This window comes from Eufriesea mexicana, unplaced genomic scaffold (assembly GCF_001483705.2).
Source record: "Eufriesea mexicana isolate 0111107269 unplaced genomic scaffold, ASM148370v2 scaffold5407, whole genome shotgun sequence".
Classification (NCBI taxonomy): Eukaryota; Metazoa; Arthropoda; class Insecta; order Hymenoptera; family Apidae; genus Eufriesea; species Eufriesea mexicana.
In genome coordinates, this window is record NW_016913340.1 from 105,926 (window position 1) to 128,154 (window position 22,229).

Genomic DNA, 22,229 nt, shown 5'->3' on the forward strand with positions numbered 1-22,229 from the left:
TATTTCCCTTTCGTAGAATATTTGTGAAAACTTGATACCAATAAAAATCGAAATAGGTAGAAACCTAATCTATTTTGAAATTAAACTTCGTTCGATATAACACGTCTTTCCATTGACAGGAATTTCGAAACAATGTCCTAGACCGAAGGTAATAATTTCAAGTTATCCATCCATGTGTAACTTATTGTATTGTATAAGTATACCTAGTCACTCGAGATATTGTCAGACCTGAATTCAACGCGAGTCTACCAAAAATATCGTTTCTCGACTACGTTGAGAAAAATAAATCGGAACTTCTGCGATAAACAGTGAGATACTGTTACAATACAATTGGGATACTTTCAGGCAATAGCGTTGATCGGCCATAAACGTTAGCTCGATTAATTTACGGTTCCATCGGGGAAGAAAAACACTAGAGCTGGATCATTGCGAAGTGTGAAGCAGTTTACAACTCGGACAGAAACGTCGTGCAAACAATTCTACTGGTGGTGAAACAAATGTGCTCGCGACGTCAATGACAGAATGACAAATACCGGACGGTTAATCATTTCTCGATTAACGCCATTGATCGGTCATTTTTCTTCCGAGCCGCTGACAAAGAGGCTGTCATCGCAATGGTATGTACCAGACTGGGATCTATCGTGTTATGGCACTTCGTGTCACGTCGGCTAATGTACCGACCTTGAAAAAATTGGAGATTCCGCTATATACGAGCGAAGTGATATAGCGAGCTCGTAAAATCGGTCAGTGGTCAAAATAATTATATTTTGGGTGTAGAAACAAAGAAGTTGATAGGGATGTGGCCTAAAAATCTTAAACCTCGATTAGGGCTACAGAACGAAATTTTTAATAGAAAATCAATCAAGTACTTGTCATGTAGGTATATCGAAATAAAAATTTATTTTTGAGGTAGAATTATTTTTCCGACTTTTCTGCTCATTGGAATGGTAAATAGTGTCTGAAATTTTTATATCTCCGAAATCGTCGCTTCACTTTGTCGTGAGAAATGGAATATAATAAATAAAATGGAATATAATGGGTGATAGTGATTTAATATTAGGAGCGTTTAAGTCACGTTAAATTTGTTAAATTCAACGTCAGAAAATGAATAGACGTTTACAAAGTTTCGGAATTTCGGAGAACCTAAAGTCCTTCCCCCATAGTGAAGCTATAGTATTAATTATTAATCTATATCTACGAAACCTCCAAATGTTCCGATAAATAAGATTAAAATATTAATTTTCGAAATTTCCAAACATTAATAATACAATAGCTTTAGGTACAGAAACAAACATTTTTCCCCTGTATCTGTATGTATAGTCTGTTTCTGCTTCCAGTTCGACGTTAATTAGAGACATACCACTTTTTTAAATTGATTGGCAACCTTCAGGTGCCCGTAGGGCTCCAGCGACCTACATTTTTTGCTTTCTTCTACCGAATCACGTTATACGGGGTAAATTGCAGTATGATAACCCGTTAATTTCATTTAACCTCGGCAAATCAGGGCTTATTTCATACTATATTTTTTCAATTTGTTACACGGTGCATATGGAATATCCCGCTTTGGCATATCTAAATGAGCCGTGAGGTCGGTATTTCTAAGGTTTATCGATCTTAACATACGTGTTACACGATCAACGACAGACTATTTTCGAGTTGGAATTTAGGAATATTGGGGGGCAATGAAACAGATGTTCCTTAAATCTTAACTTCGTCCACGTTCAATGGCCAAAAGACGCGTTATAAACCTCGGTAATTCCAAAGAGTCATTCCGAAGGATTACCGTCATTGATGGTAACGACTACCGATGCTTCGGACCTGGATTAAGACCGTAACCCTTGGGCAAAACCCATGACTTCACGCCTGCTCAGGTATCGTCCTACCCTTACCAAAAGAAGGCGAGCCAAGGGCGCATGGAAGAGTGATCACGACACTTAGGATGCCGCTGATTGGAAAATTAGCATTTTTCAAAATAACCAATCAGCGCGCATCCTCGACATGCCAAGGCGAGGAAGCAGAGATCAAGAAAAATTGAATCTGTCACATTCGAGACTTCAAACAGTCATATCCAAGACTTCAGATAGTCATCACCAAGACTTCGATCAGTAAGAATCGCGACTCCGAGGAAAAGAATTGAGACTTCGACGAGTCAAGACGGAACAGATTAACATTCTAGCTACCATACAAAATTATTAGCGTTAGACTGTAAAACGTTTAGAGCACACCACGCGTTCCTACGAAGGAAATAACTCCTATTGCGACACGTGGTAACATAAGTGATGTGGAATTGTTCGATTCGAGAGGCAACTTACGTTTTCATTAAATTTGAGTAATGAAACACACGGCTATACTACATGCACTTGAATTAATAACATACGAACCACTCATTTGCCAAATCGATTAACTCCAGAAAGTAAAAAGCAGACATTTATTTTGAACATGAAAAATCAAGCAGCAATTAAGCGATTTGGCATTAAAATTTAAACAAATTCGAAACATGGAGTTAATCATGTGGGTTTGTGAATGACTCGTCATTTATTTTAACGAATAAATAATAAAAGAAAAAGGATAAAAAGGAACGAATTATATTCCGACAATTCTAATGATTTCATTTTGAAAATAACTTCCCTTTTCTGCTACCATTCTTATATTGTAGGTGTTAAACAATCGATACCACGTACTATTAATTACGAAACAGCCATAATTCTAATACGAATAAGGTAGATGCACGCGAAGAAAATAAAATTCTGAGAAAATAAAATAAAATCTCCTATTCCACTCAGGTGACTCATGGCTGCGTGACATTTATCACCTGTTAATTTTCAACACGTGATCCCTGTGCAAAGTTTCGTTCGACTTTATGGGAAAACAGATGCAATCGTATACTTAAATCGTTCGTAAAATGAAGCTGTAAGAACATTAAATATAAAGTATAAATTGTGAAAATGCATCGATGGAGTAAACTTTCCATAACTGCCAACATTCAACGCTATAACTGTTAATATTCCAGAAACCAAACTGTACGAAAATTAAATAACAACTCGGCTACTATTAATATTCTACATCTTGCATTCTAACTTCTCCATTACCAAACTTTACAATGAAAACCAAAGGAAATTCAAAAACAACTGGACCCATTAAATATTAATAACCCACCTCATCTCGTTATTTAAATAACCCTTTATCTTTGCAAGTTTCCGTTTCTCGGCTTAAAACACCTTTGATTTTAAATGGCAGAAAATAACACGCAAATAAGAAAACGCGTGTCGAATCAGATGAATTATGCGGTTCGAATGATGCACGCGGCGAACGAAAAACAGATCCACGTTTCCGGAAATGAATGGCGCGTTGGAATGGCGGCAGTGGCACCGTCGAAAGCAAAATGAAAGACGCTTCCGTGGTAATTTCCGATCGTGACGTTTCGCATCACCAAAACTACGGTATCGCACTTTATCATCGCAGGTCAGTCCGGTAAAAGCTTCCCGATACATAAACACCGTTGAAACATAGAAAAAGGAAAAAAGAATGAGAAAAAATCGAAGAAGGAAATAACGGAAACAAACGGAACAAAAGGAACAAAGAAAACGCCAGGACGCGAACTCATTAAAAGGCACCGATCAGAATCATTTCGTTGTAACAGGAAATTAACGAGAAACGATAAGAACAACCCCGTTCGATACTAAAATACCCTCGTTGTACACGATAATAATAATAGTTACAAAAAGGAAGAAACGGAGAACATAAACGTGCTCGCGTTCGCAGGATCGATAGACTTCCGATGTCACGTTTCATCGTGACGTACTTTGTTTTCGTAATGAATTATTTAAAGGGTTGCGGTACTTCGGGGCGACTTTGAAAAAAGAGAGGGAAAAAAAAGGGGGAGAAACGGGAGACACAGGCAAGGGGGCAAAAATACGAGGAGGAAGAATGGAAAACGACAAAACGCTGAATCATGCATGAGAACCCAGAGTATTTTGATACTTATGCAGGTGGCAGGAGCGTGGGCGGATCAAAGAAGGATTTTTACGATACTCGGAGTGGCAAACGGAAATAAAACAGCGGTCAGGAACGATGAAGACGCGAACGGGAAGGAAGAATACTTTCGACACCGTCTGGCAGTACCTTTTAGTTCGGTTTTACGATCACGTTTATTCACGATGTTCGTCCTGCGAAATGCCGGTCATCGGGGGGTAAAAATATACTTCGTTGGATGTGGGGCGACGGTGATAACGTTTTTACGATTTCACGATTTCCGAATGGAAATGCTTGTGTCGATGAGCGTACATTTTCAGCTTCTTCTGCTTTTATTTTTATTTTTATACAATGGAGCGGAGTACATGCGAGAAGAATTTTGGGTAAGTAGTATAAGTCGTTTAGGGGTGGCAGTGAAAGGTGGTAACAAAGACAAACTGGCTACGAGTTTCTCCTACTTTCGACATTTCTCGAAATTCCGATATTTCTCGCAGGATACGCGTGAACATACAGTTCGTGATAACACACCATATAATTTTTTATATCCTTTGAAATCAACGGGATATATGGAAATGCTACATACGTGCATGTGCAATACGTCGCTTCTTTAATAATACGTACAGAGAAAGATTAGAGGTAATTAATATTTTCTTCTACAAATTTCACGTGTTTGCGTGGAAAATGGATGTTGGCTCTTTAAAACGCCACCTGATTCCGAAGTCCTATAACAACGTGTAGTTGTAGTAAGTAATCATACGCTACCATTAAACAGTTTGTTTCTAGCAATTGTTTGTGCAACAGTGATTAACGATCTTCGAAGCAGTCCTCAACTTTAGGAAAATAAGATGACATAGAAATTGAAATCTAGAAAGAAGAAATTATTTAAAAATTCCTAAAAAAATATCTAGAATATTAAATATAATATGTATATATTTATTTATTTATTTACTTTCAGCGTACCATTAGAATTACTATACCTATGTAGACTATATTTAAGTACACATTAAAAGACTAATGGTATAGTTCCTCTAATAGAAAACCAAATAGCTCAAAATTGACAAGACTCGAACAACCCTGGAGTACACATTTTAAAGTTTGAGTTAGGTTTTAATTTCTTGGATTTATTAACTACATCCAAGTCAAATTAATTAACTCCACTTTTTATAAATTCCAATAGAAGATTAATACCAAAACCTCAACAAATTAATAGATTCATTATTGCTGGAGTAAATAACGAACAATATTCAACATCAAACATGATACATTTGCGACAAATAATTTTCAGAAGACCAGTCTACCAATGAAACTGAGATTCAACGAACAAATTGAAAAGCCAGCGTGAGCCAGCCATAAAAATAGGAAAGGCGAATGGAAATTCTTTACAGGGGAAATCTTTTGCCAATGAAGATTGCTATGGTCGAGAGACATCTCTGGCTCGTTTCGTGACGCAAAATGAGCCGATGGAGTCAGCGAACAATGAGAAACGTGCACGACAAACGCAGGATCACCGTCAAACAGACTTGGCTGTCTATATAGACAACGATACAAAAGAATTTCGATTCACTTGTTGAATCGAACCGTTTCTATTTCGAATAGCTGATGTTGCTTCCTATATAAAACGGAGAAATATTTATCTTCGGGGACAGTATGAAGGATTGCAGAGATACAGGGTGTGGGGAACGGTTCTTGAAAAAAGATGAATGAGGCTATTGATTGAAATGTACTAGTGACTAGTGATAGAGACATATATCCATATCGTTCCTATGTGACTCGACATTTAAATATTGATTAAACAAAATCAATGATATATTAAATTCTTTTATCATTTTACGATACTTCTGCATGGTTTATAAGAAAGTTATACCGAAATACGAAATGTAGAAATTGGATAATAACGTGTTTAATTTATAAATACGTGTATGTATTTATTGCAGTGAAATCAATTATGAAATTAATATAGAAGAAATTAATAGTATTTTATTAAATACTTATATCGCGAATATTATATACTAACACTTTAGAAACTAACCTAACGTTACACCTAGGTGAACTATTAATGACATTTGACATTGTGAAGTAATAAAGGAAAAAGACTAAGGTATAGGAAACTAAAACTTGGAATATTGTTCTATTTTCTACTATAGTACTTCTACTTCGAACTACATACGTAAGCAACAGGACTTGTTTCTATCACATGACTCGACTATAATGAACTTCGTATAAGAAAATTTACTTTACAAGCAACGTTATTTTTATACCAGCACAAATCGATGGAACGATGTCATATTGGATTACAACGTGTCTTTTATACATCATATTATTAATAATATCCTGAGAGTTTTATTACTCTATTAATCATTCATGATAGATAAGAAACTACCCTTGGACGCAACGAACCCTCCAATGAACTGTATTACCTCTGATAGAAAATTATACAATTCCTAATCAAAATATACGAAGATTCCAATATAGATTCCAATATGAACAGAATCCAAAAGTTTGAATTTGTAGAAGAGCAAACTGTTATTGGAACTTGGACATCCAAGTCAAATACACGCTCTGTTCGATTCGTCTTGCGCTATACTAACAGCATGTCCAAGTTATTTCCTTTATATTTTGAGTATCCGTAGGGATTCTTCTACATGCAAATCCATTTCCGCAATATTTCCTTACTTCCATCCACAAAGCAAGCTCCAAAAATTCTCGTTCGAATCAATGTTTAAAAATGTTCTTTTCTTGCTCTTTCGCTGGAAGGTCTACAAAAAAAGGTAACATCGTTAGAGGAAGAAAACATAGCCAAGGAAATAAACAATGCCGATCATCGATGATCGACACGACGTGAACGGAAAGCTCGACGCTGGACATCCAGAGTAACGAACCTGTCGATACGTCACTAATTCCTCGAGAGTTACAGTATACAGAGGAAGAGACGTCTCCTCTCTAACGTTGATCCTTACATTAGCACAGAGTGAATCAATTTTACGTATGGTGCATCGGGCGAAATGTCAGTTTTGAATATTAATCCGGACGAAATAACAACGGTCCCAATGAGATACGTGTACATATATGTATCAGAATATATCGGTACAGTTATATCCGCGTAGAGAAATCGTATCGGTTATATACGTCGGTAAGCGTAGAGAAATCGTGTGAAGCATCCCGTGATAATTTTAGAGAATATTCGAATAAATAAAAAATTTATTAAATTAAACATTACTAAATGATTATTAGATACTTAAATTGGAGGAGATATTTCTTTCTTGACTCTCAAATGTTCATCCTAACACCTATGGGTTTTAGTCACTCCTGAATAAATGAATGGCGAAAAGCAACAGCTATACATAGTGTATATAAAAGCTATATAAGTTGAAGTATTATTACGTTTGCCATTTTTTAAGCACATAAAGTATTATATGAAATAAACATAAAATAACTATAGCATATAATATTGCTTCAAGCTTACTCTATCGTTATATTCTAAAAGAAAACTAATAACGACCCGGCTGTACGTTTCATTTAACACTAACCCGCAATAATAATATAATACATAACCCTATTATACAATGCTTTGTATACGCTCGCGGGAATCGCTGGCAAGTACCTAACCTTGCGCAATATCAGGAAACCCAACACCCCCTAGTAAAAACTCCAACAAATGTACTCACACAGTGAAATGATAGATGAAGCAGATCCATCCACCGGGATGTTCCAGGAACACGTACAGCCTCTCCTGAAACGTCTTGCCCTTCTTGTGATGGAACACGTACTTGGCCTTGAAGGCCTGATCGATTGGCAGATAGATCGGATAATAAGGGTCGGGCACGTCGACTTGATTCAGACTAGACGGCTCGACCTCCGCGGCGTTCATATCATTGTCGATGATATCGTCCTTGCTCTTCTTCCGCCGATATTTTCTCTTCATCGGCGTAGGTACCCTCTTATGGTGTGCCTCGCCGAATCTCGGCGATCGGAAACGTCTGAGGAAGGTGAAACGGCGGTTAGGGGAGGAGGTAGCCTCCTCCATCTGCGCGCCATTATCTTCCGTATCCTCGGTTTCGCTACCCGGCGTGTTTAAGGCCGCATCTTCCGACTCGAGGCAGTGCTCGGCAATGAGCTCGTCCTCGCTGGCCTGCAGGGCAGCATACGCGGCCGCGGCGTTCGACCGCTTTTCCGTGAGCCTAGAGCATTGGTCCTTGCTTCGTGGAAGACTCTCGTTGGTCTCACCTAAATATTTCCAGGATATTGCCAGCTTGTGCTGAATTCGGTACACGCCGCTTCTTCCCAAGTGTCGCTTGCATCGTCGATTTTAAGACGTCTTAAACTCCGTCTACACTTGACGAACGAGCACGAACGAACACGAACGAATACGAATGGACAAGACTGGACACGACTAAACGTGCACGGTATTGCACGCATGAACGGGCATCGGCTTTCAATCTGTCCTTCGCCGGCACATCAAAACAGATACTCGCTTAATTATCGTTGTTACATAGCAACGTCGAAAGAATTCAGTTTTCAATGTGTACGTCACTCACCTTTTTCCGTATAACCTCAACCATGGAGTATATTGTGTCTTTCCTGCTGCTACGCACGCATTTCATCGTCCCTCGTTTATATTTTGTCACATTCACTCGCGACCGTACTTTAAATGCAGGCTTAGGTTACACTGAGGAGTGCAGAAACCGAATATGTAACTATTTTGTCTGTAATAAATACGAATACGAATAAGTATTTGTCTTTAATATACCGATGCTATCGCTCGTTATATCACGGTATGCATGCGTGGCAGCGAACGTTACACGTGACGTTCACGATGCGCAGAATGCATTTTACGCACGTTCTGCGCATCGTATGATACTTCACGTTTAACCCTCGCAAGCGCGTTTGAATTAATACACGATTTGATAAATGTATAAAATATGCGTTTAATAACCTTCACGACATCGTGAAACGTTATATTGTCGAATAATAATACCGATTACTGCAGTGATAGCGATAGTCGCATGTAAACATTCCACTTTTTTCGATAAAGATTGAATTAAAGTTAAAGTATAGGTTACATACATACGCAATCTTCCTGAACGTTTTTGGCCCTTATATTCTTACATTTCCATTAACTCGTCCGTTCACACACTCCACGTGTAAATTTCGAAACTGAACCGATTATGAGACTCTTTGTATCGTGAAGATTACTACACTAACGAACAACAGATCGCACTCAACGCTCGCCATGCCGTTCGCCTTTGTTCGTGAATTTTCGTTCGCGCTCGTTCGTCAATTGCAGACTCAGCTTAGCGCTCAGTGCTCAAGGCGGTAAATACGAATGAGGTTGATCATCGGCTGCTCATTTCCAGGGACATTTTCAGTTGTATAATGGCATATATAATTTGATTTTATATTTCAATATAATAAAGAACAGATTTAATTAATTAAATTCACATGTATAATATATATTCACCAAAAGTCTATCTGATTTATCTATTTACTTGTCTTTATCTCTTCTATTTAACTATTCTGTCTCTACATTCAGAATTTATTACTAAGCAACGTTATTTTATATATTATTACGTACAAGTAAAGGAAGCTCAGAAACATTGAAAATAATAAAAGTCTTAAATACTTAACACCCTATTATTGCATCACATTTTTATTTATTAAAAAGAAATTAAAAATATGAAAAATTAAATTCAAGAAGAAAAATAGTAATATTATATCCTGATAATAAAAATTTTTAGAATTCGAGTCATTTAATAATTGTTATATTTATTAATACTACGAAGACCCTTTCAGATTTTCCAAACTATATTTGTCAAGCTCAAAAAAGAAAATAAGAGAACTGACAGATAAACACACTATATAGCCTATCACATCCAGATTCCACAAATAATTTCCATCATAGGAAATCATGCGGATCAGTTTCATATTCGATTTTTAGGCCGTTTTCACAGCTCACTTACTACCCAACCGTCGACCACTCGTTCGTCCTAATTGGCTATCAGGGAAACTGTCAGCCGGTCTTACGGAACATCGAACAACGATTCGAAACTCGAGATCCTCCAACAGCTACAATCACGTCCCGATTCTCGATCCTCGATCATCCCCCGTCGCGTGTTTAACACCGTTCATCCCACGCTATTTAGAACCGAATTATCAAATCAACTAAGCGACCGCTAATGAAACAGCGAAAACAAAAAAAAAAGAAAAACTTTTGAACGAATTACAAATGACGTGTTCAGTCGTTTCACACGATATATGTCACAGAAGTGACGCTTCATCGACGACGATTTGGTTCGTCCATCCAGCCATATTGGCAGTTCGATGCGGCTTATGCGGTCTGAATTTTTTGACACGGAGGAACAGCGAATTTCTGGGTAAACGAGCTTGGGGATTTTGGGTTTATCGATCGACACAAATGGATGCTTCAAGATGCACGAGATTTTAGCTTTCAATACGATCGAAATATGTATTTTGGTCAGCTCTGGATCAGGATTTAGCTATGATTTGTCTTCAGGACTTTGATCGAATGCTTTCTACTTGGGGATGTTAATGAATTATGAGTTAGTGTGTCTGGAATGAGTCGAGAATGAAAAGGAGCAGAAGTAGAAGCCGTACAGATAAAGAAAATTTAGTGTTATTTGAATAGATTTGAAGAGTAAGTTTGCTATAATTTAATTCGAAAAAAATTGTACGATTTACGAAGATAATATTCTTTTAAAGGGAGTAATTTTCCTACATTTGTTTTTATTTAATATCAGTAGAATTTCTTAAGAAATTCCGATAATTTAGAAATTTAATACAACAGTAAATATTATGGAGATAAATTCGTGATAATAAGATATGAATATTAATTTTTGGTCGCACAAAGAATTCGAAAGAAATATACCTCCACGAACTCAATATTTGCGGAAAATATTCCATTTGCCAATTTGACGTTAAAAAGCATGAATGCTTATTTTTCCAAGTGCTATTCTTTGAAACGATCGATATAACGTACCCTCCCGGGATATATCAATTATCTAGAGGAACATAAAGTGAAGTGAGGTGATTGTATTTAAAAAAAGATTTTCATAGCCTTCGAGAAAATATTTTTTCATCACGCAACATTGCCCTTAACGACCATTTCCTATTGCAGAAAGCTATAAAATTTCCAACTATTCCGTTATTTTCTGCATTTCTACTTCTTCGATATTGCTGCATTCCGTAATAAAAAGGACTTGCAATGCCTAGAATTAGAAACAAAGCTACTTTCCATTAGAATAAATTATGCGTTAACGCGGTATCGACAACATCGCTATCTGATAGAAAACTAACACTTTACGAAGCAATAATATATATAGCCTCTTTCATGTACTATTCTACATCGTTTTAACTTCTATTTTTTAACGAGTACAGATCTTTATCGAATGTATGCAGTTCGTAAAACGGACGAGACCGGCTTTTACTGTAAGACGGAAATAAAATGCTGTTTCACATTCGGGTAAACGTATTTCCGTCTACGGCTCGTCTTGTCGACAAATGTTCTGTGTCTGTGCACTTTATGTTGTCTCCGGGTATTTCCAATTGGAAAGGTAACGTTTAAAGTGAGAACTGACCTATACGAATGTTTTGAAAACTACAATTTTAAATAGAAATCCTCTCAATCGTTATTTTTGCCATTTTAATTCGATATCTGTAAATGAAGTAACTTTGCAATTTCTTAATTAGAAAAAAAGATAGGTAAGTTCTAGAGACAATAAGTTACAATGAAACGATAATTTTGTGAACTGAAAATTCGTGAAAATGTCATCCTATAATTTGTTTGAGTTTGATTTCCTTAGATTAGGAATTATTAGGATTAAATATAATTTTTTTAGAATTATTCGAAAATTTTTAATTAATATAGAAGAGGTGTAAGGAAATAAGCAAGCAAATAATAACTAATATTCGATATCTAGGCTGCATTTATAGCCCCAATTATGAATATTCTACAAACAAGAAACGAATTTTGATAATGAACCAATTATCCGATTAATCGAGTCGACTATAATCAAATCATATGCACAAGTCAATGCGATGCAGATAGTCCGAATAAACCACTGAAAATGGTTCGCAAGACCATTAGATATTCGTGTAAATACAATGATACAATACAATTGAAAATGAATTTAAATAATATAACATAAAAAATTTTAACCCATTTTACGTTGTATTGAAATCAATAAATAATTAAAATCATCCGTGATAAATAATATTAAATTGCATGGAACTTTCCAATGAATGTAATTCGATGCATTTTATAATTAATTCAGCTGCAATTTGTAACGAGTATATCCCAAATGTCGAAAATAATTTAATCGTGAATCCTTGACTATTTCGAATGACAAAAATATCGATAGAAATTTTGATAATATCCGCCTTTCTTCCTCTGCAGAGAAACTTTCGTTCTAGATCGTTTTGATTGACAAGCAAAGTACGAAACGTGCTATTCGCTGCAATACTGTGGAAGTAAGAGACTTTTCGAATGAAGTACGACTGTGACGTGTAGAAAGTAGAGACTCTAAGAATAAATGGGAACACGACGGCTATGAATATAATACAGTGGCGTGTAAAAGTCTCGAGCAAGAACGATCATCCACCTTTTTTACCGAAAATCGACACGAAAATACAAATTAATATTGAACACGATATATTTTATAATTCGCACTTTATCTATTATTGATAATTATCTATACTGATAAACTATTTTGCATTTTCATCATCATTTTGAATTATACAGCTATATTTTATTTATGAATCCATAAATGTGTCTACATAGAAATTTAACTGAATATTCAATACAATTTATACTTTCATGCGTTACCCAAAAAATTACATCCCAATTTTTCATCAATTAAATTACTTTTTCAAATGATTATAAGTGAGAAAATTTAATATCCTGAGTCAATTAAAATTCCTCTAACCTAAATTTCTATAATAGGAAATGGATCCTTCGTCCAGTCGAAGATTAAAGGAGTCTGGCAACAACTACCCGCAAAGTTACATAATAAATGCGTTTATCGCTACATGTACCAGCAACAGGAAATGGAAACTTCCAGAAATTATGTTGAATATTAAGTTATTTTAAGTTGAATATTAAGTTATTAATTAAGTTGAATATAGAACCACGTACGAGATATTTTCAGAGACTTCCCTCATATTCCGAGACTTCATGAATTCTCCATTTTGTCAGAAGTATATTCCTAATTGCGCCAAAAATCGCCACGAAAATTCCTGCGATGGAACGTGCTGGCCGTAGGATTAACGAAGCAAGGAAATTAGACGAGGAATCTATCCAGCACCCATTCCACTGATAAATAGATAAATCGCCCGACGAGGAGAAATTATTCAAATATTTGATCCTACGAAAGCCGTGGGGCATTTGCAATTCCAACTAGCGCGCAGCTGTAATATCTGATCCTGTAATATCTGTCTCTCCCTACTTTATTTTTTCTTCTTCTTTTTTTCATTCGTCACAACGATAAATTTCCTCTAAATAACCACTACAAATTTTTGATAAATAATTCCGATAAATTTTTCGTAAACAGCGACAATAAATTTTCTATAAACAGTCGTGACAAATTTCCTATGAAAAATCACGACAAATTTCCTATAAATAACCGCGATAAATATGTCATAAATAGCGACAATAAATTTTCCATAAATAGTCATAACAAATTTCTTATAAACAACCGCGATAAATTTGTCATAAATAGCAACAATAAATTTTCCGTAAATAGCCATGACAAATTCCCTACGAATAATCGCGATAAATTTCCTATGCAAAATTAAAATCATCATAAATTTTTGATAAATAATTACAACGGATTTCCTATAAATATCACGATGATGGTTCACGACGCGAAATTTTTCACATGATTTCCCAGAGCGTCATGGTCGAGCAAGGTTTTTCTACTTGAACGTGGGTATAACCAGCACAACGAAAACGTGCAGAGAGATTCGATTATCGACCACGTACGCGACGGCTATATTTCTGAGCATCAATTGAAGTAACGAGATTGCTCGACATATCGCTGTGTATCGGCCGGCCTCTTCAGCCGACCGCTTTTCTGTCATCGAAGATCAGACTAGTGAATATTGGAAGATGCGAAATTTTGCTACGTAATTTTATCGGTGATCCAAAATTCTACCGATAGCTTGTTTCGTGCAAACATATTATGGAAGCGAAATCGAAGAGGCTTGTTTGTGTTCCAGTTTATGAAGGGTTGAAACAGGAGCATCGAAGGTTCTGAAAAAATGATGGATAGAAGATTCCGGATATTTGTGTATTCCAATTTGTTTGTTCTCGATGGGAAAGAATTGGAATTAATTTTGCTCGAGGGAACATTTGGGAATGATATAAATTTTTTTGTTTAGGTTTGATATAGTAACAGGGGGTTGAAATCAATTGGTAGCGGCCAAACGTTTCTATGGTAATTCGTTCCATAAAAGAGTTATTCGAAAAAGATGGAAGGGATGAAATGAACTTTGGGTAGCCAAAAATGTTGATCAAGGTTTGTTTCATGAAAAAATTATGGAAATAACAGCGAAATAAGAGGTCTCTCATGCCTAACAATAAGATTTATGGCGAAAGGTTGCAAGCAATTTACCTAAAACTTTGTCTGTAAGGAGATTAAAATTTTTCTATGAAAGTTTTATGATAAAGGACTAATATCCTAACTTATTAAAATTGTAAACTTGTTAAAATAAATAAATGTAGGGGATACTTACAATTGCTACATAAATTTTGTCTATTTATGGATATTAATAAAATATTATTACAACGAATTTTGCAATATTCACGTAGTATATTCTGCAGAATTTTACCATATAGAGCAATTTTAGGGAGGGAATCACTTCTAACGGGTGTATTTTAGATACAATGTCTATCGTGGGAGACAGGTGAGGGAATATTGGAAGGCACGAAGTTTCGCAACGAAATTGTTGCGTGCAGAGGTGGCGAAGTGAAATTAAAGATTTTTTTGTTAAGTTTCAGGAAGGACTGATAAAGTGGTTGGTATTCGTTAAAATTAATGTCAATTATTCTGTGCCAAACGAGTTACTGAAAATTACTAGAATTCGTTCCTTATTACCTTTGTTATATTATCGAAGTTCAATAATCGTGACATAAATACCAAAGAAGAATATTATTGACAGAATATTATTTCCATAAAATGCCACGAGGTATGGAGTATCGTTTTCTATCCTACAGTGTATAGTGATTCTGGCAAGAAAGTTACTAGAAATGTTAGAATACGGGAAATTCTGCGACGAGATTTTGACACTATCCAACTTATTTTCCGATGAAAATTGTAATATTCTATTTACAATTTTTTTTCTAAATTTCCATAATAAAAAATTAGAATACCGAGTGAGCACTATTAAAAATAAAATTGCTAAATACGAATATTAATAATTTAATCTATTTAATATCACATGCGGTAATTTTAACGAAGAAATAATTATCCCAATAAAAAAGTAATCAACGAAGATTGAAATGAATATTTTTAAGGGGAAATTAATAAATAACGTTATCTATATTTAATACAGGTTTCGATGAGATATCGGATAATTATAGTGAGGGCGTTATTTTCCCTGGCCTAAAAGCATTAGCAACAGCTGATCATGAATATTTCGAAGGGTGTTCTCTGAAACCGTGTTTCATCTCCATCGGGATGGGTAAAAACGATACCACTAACGAGATGACCTGATAATTTATGCTGCAGTGAAGATCCTAGATACTACCGTGAATTCTACTTTAAACGGAATTAATCAGTGTTCAATTATCGAAATTGTCGTGCTTTTCGAGCGTTCTGCTACGCAATAAATGATAAAACCGATCAAATTTCACCTGTCTAATTACCTATACATATTTTCTTTCGGACGCGTTCGGACTTGGAAAACTGAACTTTGTTCTAATTTCGAATCGGAAATGAATGCCAACTTTCTCGTTAAAAATATGCTGCCATTGGTTTTACGAATTCATTAAAAGAGATTATAATTAGATACCTTCTCTACAATAGAAAGACCAATAACGTGTATTTTTTTGGATCTGATAATTCTCATCAGAGATAATCGTGTAATTAAAATAATTATTACAGTAGAACTTTCGTTATGTGAATATTACATAATATTTTATGAACAGAATATAGTATCTTCGATTACAATATCGATGATGAAATTACTTATAATGATTCAGAATGATACGAACATTTTCTCATGCCAACAGTTTGTATCTAATTACCATTTTTTTAAGTACACAATTTATGTTATTCGTGTAATGGAGATTCTACCGTAATCCCTTTAATACTGGAACTATCGACACGTAATGTGTACGTAAATACGGTGTACATAAACGATATTAATTAAAGTAATATAATGGAAATAAATAAGTATAAATAATTGTACTCGTATAATTATGCTCCTACATATTGCCAATAATTTCAAAAATAAAGAATCGAGCCATTTCGACACCCTTGGTAGTTCTACTGTTAATTTTCAAACTTGCAAATGCTGGATTTATAAATACGAAGGATCGGATAAGTCAATTATAACGAAGTCTATTCGATCGGTCGAAGGTGTACGAACGAACGTCTCTGCAAGCCAGAAAATAATCGCAGAAGCTCGAATCGAAGGAAGTGAAAGAAACATCAAACGTTCCTCCAGTATGTCGCGACACCTTGCTCTTATTAAATTTCAATTTCCAGACTCGTTCCCGAAGTTCAGCTTTCGTCCTCTGCACACGAATAGTTTCAACAACGAGCGGTTTTACGAACCAAAGGAAGATTACCTCGCACCAACTTGGACAAAATGAATTACTATCGGAAGCGAGAGATAAGGTAATGGAAAATAATCGAAAAATAGGAAAAATGGAAAGAAGCGAGGGAAAAAAAATATTGCAATTGTGCAACGCGTCTGAAGAATCGAAATGACTCGACGTTGAACGAGCGCAGTAACGCGAGGTTTTGAGTAGTATATAAAAGGAAGATTTGTTCACCCAGGTGCCAAAAGACCCGTCTATTTGAAAAAAGATAAAAGCACAAGCCTTTCAGTTACTGGAGCTAGCCTCTTTTTACAGGTACGTCAGTAACACGTGGATGCTCTATTAACTTTATCCCCTTGTAAAATAATAACTAAGGTTGCACGAAAAACGTCCATGATATTGAATTTCCGATATTTTTTGAGATCTTCTTTGACTAAAATAGCTTTGATTAAAATTGACTGGAAAAATCTAGAAGGTCCTTTGCTATATAAAAGGTCGATGGTCACTACACACGCTCGTACCAAAAGAGCCCTAATTTCGAAATAGCCAAGGTGCACATTTTCCTCTATATTTTTTTAATTTACGAATCAACATCTCGAATTTAAACATATTTATTAATTATATGGCTCTAATACTCGACCTAAATAAGAGTAATAATAATTTTTTTTATTAGCAAAAATGAATGTTATATTATTTGAATATTATTTCTTTTAAGATTCGAATGATTTTTAATAGAATACTAACTGAGAGAGATAGAAAGAGAGAGAGAGAGAGAGAGAGAGAGAGAGAGAGAGAGAGAGAGAAATTTTACGGATTAGAAAAATGTAGAAAAAGGGATACAAACATTCTTCTACAACTTATATAAAAGAAAGGGGTACCAAAAATTAATATTATATTATCCCAATATTCTACTTTTTGGATGCAAATAATTCTTTATCAAATACTAATTAAAAAGAAAAAAATTGATTCTATTTTTAGAAGACGAAGAATATAGAATATGTCTGCCCATAGATACGAGACTCGTGTTTTCGCTAATTAATGTTGCACTATAACATATTCTACATGGGTTCAAGAGTAAGTACAGCCGATGAATGATTAACTACTTATTAACCATAAATCGATATAGTGTTCGACACTTCAAAACTTCCTGTTAGCAACTATTATCAGAGTTACCATTATCATTATTTATCACTCGTACTCGCACTTCCTATTTCAAACTCGAAATTTCGCCAAGTCCGAGTAGCTCGCTTGGCAACTGAGAACGAAGGTTCCTTGTCTCATTAAATTCCTATGTGTACCTTCAAACATTCTATCTGACAGTCGGAGTTTTAGCTCACTAGCTTACATCGTAACTTCGTTAAGTCGATTTACGATTTAATCATTATTACAGAATATATTCTGCGTAATAAGTGGGTAAAAAACATTACTCTACTGCAAACGATATTTCTACAGTACGTGATTGTTATTGTTCTATTTAAAAAAGAAACGGGAGTGTTTAGGGTACGTGACCCACCGAGAGCGAGACTATGAGAAATGCGTGATTGAGAAAGAAAGCATGAATATGGAAGAAGATAAAGTGCAAGGTTTAAATCAGGGTGCAAGAGGGCTGTCCTCGGAGAGGTCTCTATCAGGTTTGAAAGACAATCCTGTCGTTGGGAGTCGTTGACAGTCGGTTAGAGTCGAGTCCTCTACAAAGTTTGAAGAAGAGTCGATGTGTGAGTGAATTGCGTGATCATAGTTCAGTTATTAGTCTAATCTTTTAGTTTGTACTTTACTGCTAAGTCTCTTTAGCTCGTAATAAAAACATATTGCTATTAAACATCCTTTATTCCTTATATTCGCTAATCAAAGTATATCCCTACATGTATGAAATAGAAACTATATACTTGCAATTTCGATTGCTACAATTTCAGTAAATACTATGATCGTAACAGAATTCAGGAGAAAAGAATAAATTTCTAAATTTCTTAAAACGAAGGAGTGAGAAAATAAATAAATAGATCCCACTAACTTCCTATAATCAGTAATTAATTTAGGATACATTGGTACGACAATATACTTTATTTTATATATTCAAACAATTAGAACAATGTGATTCTATATTGAAAATACGATATTGGTACTTTCCCTAATTTCGAGAAATTATTTTGAAAATGAAATAATTTGATTAATTGCAGAAAATTTGAATATTCGCTGTATCAAATACGAAAATATTAAATCACCTTTGCAAATTCTCAGGTAACAACAAATTCCTTGGAGAGGCGACCCCAGCATCAAAATATCGCCATATATAAAACAGGGCGCATTAAATCAACCCCTCTAACGAGCAAAATTGTACCAGATCCAGAAAGGATGGGGGAAAACCTTTCCGTCTTTCCCTCTTTGCTACCCAACATTACACCCAATCGCTACAAGACAAAAACCGCCTGGGACCCAGGCGCAAAGGTCACATCCACCTTCCTAATCACGACAGCGAGAAGGGTACAAATCCTCGAGCAATCCTATCAATCTTGACAGGCCTCAACGATATTCGAGATACAATTTTCCATACCTTCTTTCGAATAATACTAAATGACTGAAATTAATAATAAATGAAAAACGAATGATATCTCTATTTACAATTTTCCTTTTCAATTTTATAAATGATAATTATAAATAATTATACATAATTCGATACACGATAAAGTAACTCTGATCACGCACCATATCTATCCTCGTGAACTCGTCAGATATGATATAGAAAATATCCAACTTATTAATCTTGTAGCACATAATTTTGAGTGATTAGAGATAACACAGGAAGTTATTAATTCGTGACACTTGATGCAAATTAAGCCTAGGCCTCATTTATCTTCATCCATTAAGGATATCAGGGATGCAAGAGAACCAAAAGATCTCAAAGACTGCGAGATTTCTGAAAGTTTGGAAGACTGACACGAAGAGGTTCGAGAGACTGGCTCTGTTATATAAATTTATTCAATTATAAATTATTCAATTTAACATAATATTAAAAATGCAACTACGAAGAAGTATCCTTACTGACGAAGGTTAGGACAGAAGATAATCCCTTGCGAATTTTTATATATTCTTCATTTTCTGAGATAGTATTGAAATTAAAATTAAGATGAAGAGATTATATCTCATACATGAATAAACAATAACTTAAAAATTTGTAATTTTAATTCAGAAACGTCACATGATTCCTAATTAGTATTTTCGTAGTATAGATTTCCAGCACTAATTAAGATCAAATAAAGCTCTGTATATTCCCTAAATAGCAACCAATTTTTTCGGATTTTGAACCATTTTGAAAGCCAAACTGATGTGACAAAGGTACATAATCTCCACCTTCGAGGAATGAATTTAATTGCAAGCATCTCAGAAAATAAAAAACAGAAAAAATTTAGCAAATGGTTTCTTCCATACCTTTTGCAAGTATAATTACACCAGGTCACCTACTTTGAGACACAATACTGCAACTACCCAGACCTCTACCCCCATTTCCATTTTCCTTATTCCGCGATACCTGCCAAAGCGGAGCGACTATGCACACCAGCCAATGAAAACCAACTTCTGCTCTCTTTCTTTTAACGGTTAATAATTCCCCAGACGTGTCTCGTAACTTAAAGACCAGCCAACTTTGACTCTCTTTATTCCATTTCGCTCTTTTCTTGGGAACCGAGATCGAGTCTTCGATTCACTGTTGGACAAGAAAGTGAAGAACAAGAGGGTGCATAGATGGAAATAAAAATGCGCGAACATGGACGCTAGATACGCTAGATACACCCAGGCACACGCTAAGCCGATAAATTGCTTCGAATTATCTGCACGCTCATCGCTTCCTCTCTTCTTGGAGCAGGCCCCGTATAGGCGGTACAGATAAATTCTAACGATTACATGCAATTTCCCCGGGACATTGACGAACGAAGAATCGGAAGTTCGAACGGCTATAGCGGGCCGCGAGATATTCATCGGGAAGCACTCTGCCTCGAACGAAACCGATCTGCTGGCTTTGAAGGCAAGGGATGGGAAAAGAAGGGTGAGAAAGGAGAATGATAAGAAAGGGAGTCGTTCGATGTTCTTCCCGCGCTTATACCCTCGAGCTTCGATGTTAACCCAAATTTCTTGTTTCAGCCCTATTTATCCCCGATATTTCGCTCGGGGGTGTTTTCTAACAGCATAGATCGCTTTTATTTAGACCTGTACGCGTTACATCGTTAGCACTGTAATTTGGATGGTGGCACTACCTGTTTGTCAAGTTCGGATTAATATCGGATAGAGTATTTTTATTTCGTTGAAGGTCTGATTTTGAAAAGAAGAATTTTATGTATACAGCAGGTTATTCGTTCAATTCTAAAGTTGCTGTTAACCCCAAACCAGATGATGGTTATTTTAATAAAATCGTTACATATACACGAATAAATACAAACAAGTGTGAGATTATGAACCACAAAAATACGAAATTGTTGGTGAAAGAAATAAATTGAATATTAAAAATTCGAGAAATCGCTAAACCAAGTGATCATGAGCTAATCGAAACAAAGTAGTCTCAGGAAATTACCCATAAGAATACCAATTTATCGACTAAAAACAATAAAATGAATATTAAAAATTCCACATTTACAGTATCATTTTCCTCCTTCCTCCTCCAATTCGCTCTTCGCCGTAAAATAATAATAAATTCAATTAAAATACGAAACTTCGAGGTCTAAAGCGAAGAGATCTACATCAATCTACCATTTTCTGGTTCTAATTGAAAGAGATTGAGAATTATCCCGGTCCCTCTGTAAATCCTTCCCGTCAGTGGAACGATACCATTTTATTCCATTCCCAGACAATGAATTCCATGGTCTCTCAACCGAACGTTCTGCCTGTGCGGAAACTTGTTCGCAGGCGGAAGTCTTGTTAAGAATGCGTTAACCCAACGCTGGGAGAAACGGTGAATACGAATAATTCAAGTTCCCAGCATCAGCTGCTGGCAAGTTCCTCGTACAGGTGGAACGTCCGACGTCCTTAGAGCGAGAGAAGTGGGAAGGATTGCTGGAGTCCTCGCGAAAACTAGCAACTGGGTGTAATTGTACTCTACAGAGGCGAATTTTCGTCAGGTTTAATTAGACTGTATTACCATCGTGATTATCTAACTTTAATAAAGACCGAAACTTACTTTCCATTCTACTCTGTGTGTTATGGTAAGGGGTGTTTAGAACGTCTCTTCTGGCTAGACTAATTATGAAACTTCGGTACAGCGATTTAGAAAGGTGAAATACAGTTACAGGAATATAAAACTGGTGTGCGTAGATGAAATAAATTTTTCTGGTGGATAGATCGTATCGGGAGACTTTGCAACCATGATTTGCAATTATAAAATGGTATTAACCCTTTGCACTCGAGAGGTGAGCTTCAGTCACCATTTCATAAAATTTGGAAGATCGATATTAATTAATATATCAAATTTAACGTAATGTAACAGTGTGCGAGG

The 22,229-nt window shown here is 35.6% G+C and overlaps 1 protein-coding gene across 1 annotated transcript in view; it reads right to left on the bottom strand.

Annotated features, from left to right (window-relative positions):
• Positions 1 to 22,229, bottom strand: part of LOC108552072 (KCNQ potassium channel) — a 100,222-nt gene that overhangs the window by 72,812 nt on the left and 5,181 nt on the right. The window contains exon 2 of the mRNA XM_017906471.1: positions 7,638 to 8,196. Within this exon, the coding sequence (XP_017761960.1) occupies positions 7,638 to 8,196 (559 nt within the window). The remainder of the gene's footprint in view (positions 1 to 7,637; positions 8,197 to 22,229) is intronic.